Source organism: Lycium barbarum, chromosome 5, assembly GCF_019175385.1.
Source record: "Lycium barbarum isolate Lr01 chromosome 5, ASM1917538v2, whole genome shotgun sequence".
In the NCBI taxonomy this organism is placed as follows: Eukaryota; Viridiplantae; Streptophyta; class Magnoliopsida; order Solanales; family Solanaceae; genus Lycium; species Lycium barbarum.
The window spans coordinates 4,639,684-4,646,736 of NC_083341.1; the positions used below are offsets into that span (position 1 = coordinate 4,639,684).

Sequence of the window (7,053 nt, forward strand, 5' to 3'; positions counted from 1 at the left end):
TCCATTTTCATCTTCCACGTACCTCGAATATACTGATTGAATATTGAAATAATGTTGCTTCTAACATAGACATAAATTATTAATTCAATACCTACTTTATAAACTCAGTAAAATCCAATGTAGTATGCAGATAAAAACTATAAAAGACAGAAAGAATTTAGCTAACCTCATGCTGCTCCAAAATTCTGAATTCTGTCGCAGTCAGCAGTTAGACGGTTCCTGTTCCGTTGTTGCAACATCTTTCGGGAAATGGCCTTACACACGAACACTGGCTGATCCTATTGACACAAGCAAAAAAAGGTCTCTTTTGCCTCTGAACATTTGTACAAAGGGGTGGAAAGAAGGCTGAGGCGGACAATACTAGCACGAAAAAATCTCTTAGATGAGCGGATGTAAATTTGGATCTATCGACAAAGCAATTCCATTCCGCTCATAGTCTCAATCCCGTATCCAATGAAAGTCGTACCATCTCTGACCAAGCATATCGACTAACACGGTCTTCGACGTTATATCGAGGCAGGGCTTTCAAGACGACTCTTCTGATCAAATTCAGGCTAGATAAGAAAATTCTTCTCTACGTTTATCTAAGATCATCTCAAACTTAATTGAAGTAAGGATGAAAAACAAGTAGAACAATAAGCAAAAGCAACAATAATTGAAAGAGAAGAACTAATTTACGCACAACAGGACTTAATTCCACTCTCAACTCAGCACCAGTACTTCTCGTCCTGTAAACATAAGTTGTCCTAAACACGTCATCATCTTGACGGAAAAATGACCTGAAAAGCTCATCAGGATCAAAATCATCACCAAAATTATAGTCGTGCCCGGTTCTTCTCCTCATGTCACTAACATTATGCTGATGCCGACTATACATGAATTCGTCAGCATAACCCGTCTCATCATATCGTCTCCTCAAACCATCATCGCTCAAACACTTAAACGCCTTCGCGACTTTTTTAAACGCGTCTTCAGAACTTGGAGCCTTATTTTTATCAGGATGAACTTTCAACGATAGTTTCCTGTATGCTTTCCTAATTTCATCAAATGGACAACTTTTCTCCAAACCAAGAATCTCATAATAGTCTTTTTTACTCTTAATTCTTTTAATCAACTCAACATGTTCCTCTCTGTAATTCTTCACATCACCTGTCTCATTTTTCACACTAGCAACATCATTTTTAACCTCGCTGAAGTTACCACGATTCGACGAATCAAGATTTTCACAAGCAGTCAAAAGATCATCCACTGCTAGACTTTTATTAAGGCGACGCGCAATTCCAATAAATTTAAGCGCTTTGTGCCTATTGCCCGACACTATTGCTTCCTTAGCAATATCAATGCATCTTAAAGCCTCATCTTTGTTACTATCCATTGTAACTTTCAGCTCATCAGCTTCAACTACAATTCCTGAAATTGAAATCAGGCTACAATTAGTTAGCCTGAGAGCAGCGGTGGAGCCAGGAATTTGAACAAAGGAGATTAAAAATTCAAACTTGCGAGGTAAAGCAATTTTTGAAGAACTACCTTTGATACTAATGAAAATTCACTTACGTCAAGCGGGTTCAAAAGTTCATATACATAAGCACGCACACACGAAACAAAATTGTTTTTGCGCTATTTGTGCATGCAATACAACTTTTCAATGAAACAGATTCAATTGAACTCCCTTCCTTGACTATGACTAGGCCGGAGCCAGCCTTAAGGCTACGGGTATTTGTATTAAAAAGTTCATTCAATATGTATAAATGACTTATCCATAACTCATAAACTAAAAATCCAGACTCCGTTATTGCCTGAAAATATACACCAAGGATTTTATGATGATTCAACTTTTACAACCACGTACAATTTCTTTTTTCAGCCTTCGATTATGAGCAATATTCTCCTGACTTTAGATAGAAAAAAGATGTAGACGGATCCAAAATTTATTGTCATTGGATTCAAAACGGGTGTGATTAATTTTTCCACGTATGATAATTTTTTTTTTCATATGTATATATAGTTCGATGCAAAAACTATAGATTCGATTTAACCCCATGATGATAAACAATCCAAGGTTATGTTTGGCAATTCAAAACACCTGCGGCAGAGTGATGTTGCACAAATATGATAATTGAAGAACATATATTGTACGTCTATATTACAAAAAAATGGTGAGATATTGAAATCAGGACGTGAATTTTATGGAATTGTCATCAAACAAATGTTCACTGATGGTTTTTAAAGGAGAAAAAGATAAAAAGGAACATTAGAATTAATAGAAAGACCTTTCACCTTCTGTGGAAATTGAAGATGATGAGCTATGGGCGAGACAATAAGAGAGAAAATGTTGTGCCTGAAAAAAGATATTGATTTTTGAGAAGGAAAAATTGATTGCACCTTCTTTTTACCAACAACAAATAGGGAAAATTACGCTTTATGTCTGCTAGGAGAAAATATTTATGCCATGTAGCCTATATTTTGAGTTTGTTACCTGGTTTAACCCATATTTGCGTATAAACTCCTTTTATACACTTTTATTATAGGTTGATATATTATGTATAATGCTTCCCCCAAATATAATGCTGTATATTGCACTATGTGGCGTAATATTTTATGTTGGGTTGTATATATTTTAAAATTTCCCAAAAAATTTCCCTCCGTCTCAAAAAGATTGTCACGTTTCAGATTACGAGCGTCAAGCTAAGTAATGTGTGATGTGAATTCGGACATAAATTTTTTATTTTTTTTTAAATATAAATTAGATAACAAGTACTATAAGTCATAATAGTAAACAATGCAAAATATTTAGGAAATATTTGAAAATATTATGGTCAAAGAAATATCCTTTGACTGTTCAAATAGTAATTAAGACAATTGAAAGGAGTATAAGTTTGCTTAATATTTCTTTGGTTCCCCACCCGATGTCCATTACTCACACTGGGACCGGAGTCCTAGCCAAAATTGGATTTGTGCCCAGAAGAGAGGGAAAATGTGATACCCCAGCTTAGGAGGAAAATCCCACATCGGCATAACACAGAAGAGGTGTTGGGTATATAAGTAATCATGCCCTACCTTCTAGTGACGCGTTTTAAAGTCGTGCGGGCCTAGGCCCAAAGCGGACATTATCACTAGTGGGTTGGGCTGTTACAGATGGTATCAGAGCCACTCATGTGTAGCCTTGTCAATGGTGGGTCAGAGTTCAACTGAGTTTAGGCAAACCCGGGTAGGCGGGGCAAACCTAAGTGCTGAGTTTAGGCAAATCGCATGCGGTAGGGCAAACCTCAGCGAGGACGCTGAGTCCATTAGAGGGGGTGTAGGTGATACCCCAGCTTAGGAGGGAAGTCCCACATTAGCATAACACAGTAGAGGTGCTGGGCATATAAATAAACATGTCTTACCTCCTAGTGACGTGTTTTAAAGTCGTGCGGGCCTAGCCTTAAAGCGGATAATATCACTAGTGCGCTGGGCTATTATAAGTCTCGGGTTGGTCGCAAAAAAATGCCCTCTCTAAACTTTTGACCTACAGGGGGTCCCACGGTGGCCCTGCGTTGCTGGCCGAATGCGAATGGGCCGGGTTTCAACTCAAAACTTCAGATTTTTGCGTTTTTCTTATATTTAAGCTTGGGCTTTATTTCCCTGACGCCCATAATCACGAAAAATCATCCTAAGCAAGAGAGAATAGGCCCCAAGCCTCAAGAATCCTCCAAGGTGAGTTCTTTAACGATTCTAGGTTAATTTCAAGTCTCGAATCCCTTTCTAACTTGAGTAAGTCCTTCTAATCCATAGAGTAGTGATTCGAATGTAATTGTTGGACGTGGAAACCCTAACATTCGAATTCAAGGAGACAGAATTTCAAAAAGGTAACCCTTTCCCTTTTCTAATCATTGGTAGTTGTGCATTGATGAGTTCATGGGTGATAAGCTAATGGGTTTGTTAAGGAAAAGCACATGAACTATAGTAGGGTTTTGGGATTGTTGATTTAGAATTGTTGTAATCGTATGGGTGATGAATAACATCTAATTGACTAACTGAGATTATAGAATCACCAAGAAGTAATAGAATGGGAAGTGGGTGAAGAAATAACCATTAATGGAAGTTGTGGAGCTTTATGCCCACCAAGTATTTGATAAAATACCTAGATGGCCAGAATTTGAGTTTTGTTGCTAATGTTGATTCCATTGACATATATTGATACAAATTAAAGTGAAAAGGGAGTGACGAATGTTTTATTACGCTTAAAGGCCAGAAATTTAAGGTCTGTGAGGCTAAATCTCTACGTTTAAGAATGTTGATAATTCTCCTTATGATACAGTTTATTGACTATTACGATTTGCCTCAGAGTTTTAGTTGTGCTTTAGTTCCATGAATAGTTGCAGAACCTATATTCTCTAGTTTCGTATTTCGTTCATCACTTTCATTCCGAACGTTATGAACTCAGAACGTAATCTAAATAGACTCGTGTTATACTCATGAGTCTTAGTTTAGAAACTCGGTATGCTTAGAAACAATTAAGACTTCAGGTCTTATAATCAGTTCTAGAATATGTCTTAGTTCAGTAATATTCATTATTCTAGCGGTCTCAGTTCTTTAATAGTAATTGTTAAATATTGAACTTTTGCATTTTGCCCGAAGGCCACCCTTGTATTTTTCCCAAGGGCAACTCTTGTATTTTTGCCTAAAGGCACAGTCTCATGTAATCGTATACTTGGCCAAGGCCATAGACTGACGCACTTACTTGGCCAAGGTCATAGTTTGGTGCATTTATTATTGGCAAGGGCCCCACATATAAATACAGGAAAACAGGGGATTCAAATGTAGAATGGGAAGTACTCATAACTCCATTTCTCTTGTTCATTTCAGTTTACAGTTTCAGTTTCAATTTCAGCATTTATTACCTTTTTATTTATTGGGCTGCTCTTTCCCGAGCACCCCACTTACAGTTCTTTCATTTAGTTGATTTACATATCAGTACAATTCAAATGTGCTGACGTCCCTTTTGCTCAGGGCTTGCATATCACGATGCAGGTAACGATTTACAGGACGACACATATGCTCCCTAGGATTTTCAGTATCAGCTGATTGGTAAGCCCCAGTCTTTCAGGGCATTATCATTACTTCATAGTCTTTTAGTATTTACAGTCAGTCAGGTGTGCCGGGGGCTTGTCCCAAGAACAGTCAGTATTTTCAGTACTTCATTAGAGGCTCCATAGACTGAGTAACAGTTAAACAGAGTCGCAGGCATTTCATGTTAAGTTATGTTGGCCACAGTTATGCTTCAGACTTATGTTAACGTTTCTGCGCTTTGATTTATATCATTTAGACTTTCAGTAAATCAGCATGTATTAGTTTATTTACCGCATTAAGTGTGTTATGATATCACATGTTGATTCAGCTAGCCAGTTGGTTCGCTCGGTCACATGTAGTCAGTCACCGGGTGCCATGTTACGTCGAGGCGCAGGTTCGAGGTGTGACGGAAAAGTGTTCGTGTTATTCGCATAAATGTTCCTATTTCGGGTGGTCTTTAAATATTGCCCCTCAAATCTGTGATCTTTAATTTTTACTCTTCAACACTTTAAGTCAAAATTAAAAGGACAAAAGTACCCCTAACACCGAAGTACAGGGGTACTTGTTATTTCTCACCGGCATACGTATTCGATTACACTATCCACCAATGCTTGGATAAATAAGAAGAAACCACCTGACGTTTTTATTTTCGCTAAAATTTGAACATAAAGCTTCGTGATTCTCGACTAATTTATTGATTACTAGGTCACACCATGAGTGCTTGAAAAGTAATATAATTACTTTGTAGACCAAAATCACTCGCTTACACAGTACATTATTTTAGCAGCATAATAAGTGAAAAATAAATAAATTATCAAGAGGTGGTCATACCTCATAAGTCATAGCTACTTATTATATCTAAGTTACATAAGAGTAAAATAATTAAAATGAAAATCAACAAGTCGCTTTGGCCTAGTGGTTAAGTCAAAAATTGAGAAAAGGATTGTTGATGTTAGATTGTACTCAAGAACAACATCAAGAGTTTACAGAGAAATCCTCTTGCAGTCTAAGATGACTGGACCAAGATTCATATTAAATTCGAATCAGTATAAAATATTGAGTATCACTTGACTTTTTGTATATTACTTGTCTTTGCATTATTGGCTGCCTCAGTACGTAGACAACTGTCATTTATTATCAGCTGATTGAAAAGTTTACAAATTCACCTCTCCCCTTGTACTTTCACAAATAAATAAGGGGAATTTAAGGAAGGAATTTGATTTTTTTAAGCAAAGTTAAGGAGGGTAAATGATTACCCATATATATACACACCAGTGCACAAAACCTGCACTGTAATGCACAAAACCTGCTCTGTAATGCACAAAACTTATTAACTCTTTCAAAAAATGCAACTACCAATACAATACTTGACTCTTCTCGATTTACATATTTTATCGACATTCCAACGTTATCAATAACATCTTCCAAACAAATGGTGCAATTAGGAGCATTCATCACATCACTTGAGAAACAATTATCACCAACACTAGAAGAGCTAGCCATTGAAAAATTAATGAGAAAAAAGAGGATCCTTTAGAGAGAAAGTATAACTCAAACTTGTTGTTTACACCAAAAAAACTAATAGTGCTATAATTAACAGTATATATAGGAAAACTTGAGCAAATAGGACAACGAACAGATAAAACAATATTGGTCATGATTGTGGTAATCTCTTGATTTTAGATATTTGTTGTTTCAGACCATTTGAGCCATGTTATTTTTGGTGTTCAAACAGTAATTAGATAAAAATAGCTATAGCCTATATAAATGATCGAAATTTTTATATAGTCAATACGTACAAATAATATCAATCAAACCAACACAAAACAAAAATATACATAGCATATATAGATGATAGATTTTTTTTTAAGGAATGGAATACATCAGGCACCCTTCATTAATTCAGATAATATTTCTAGTTCTACTTTTTTTTTTTTAAACATAATTTATATTCAAAATCAAAAGACATTCAGGAAATCTCATCAGAAGAAACACATGTCGGTG

At 36.2% G+C, this 7,053-nt stretch overlaps 1 protein-coding gene across 1 annotated transcript; it reads right to left on the minus strand.

The window, feature by feature from the left end:
* Positions 1 to 206: 206 nt before the first annotated feature.
* LOC132642213 (chaperone protein dnaJ 49-like) lies at positions 207 to 2,385 on the minus strand. The gene is made up of 2 exons (XM_060359471.1): positions 2,278 to 2,385; positions 207 to 1,410 (listed from the first exon to the last, which is right to left on the minus strand). The coding sequence occupies exon 2, from the start codon at positions 1,373 to 1,375 to the stop codon at positions 602 to 604; it is 774 nt and encodes a 257-aa protein (XP_060215454.1). The 5' UTR covers positions 1,376 to 1,410; positions 2,278 to 2,385; the 3' UTR covers positions 207 to 601.
* Between the last annotated feature and the right edge of the window lie 4,668 nt (positions 2,386 to 7,053).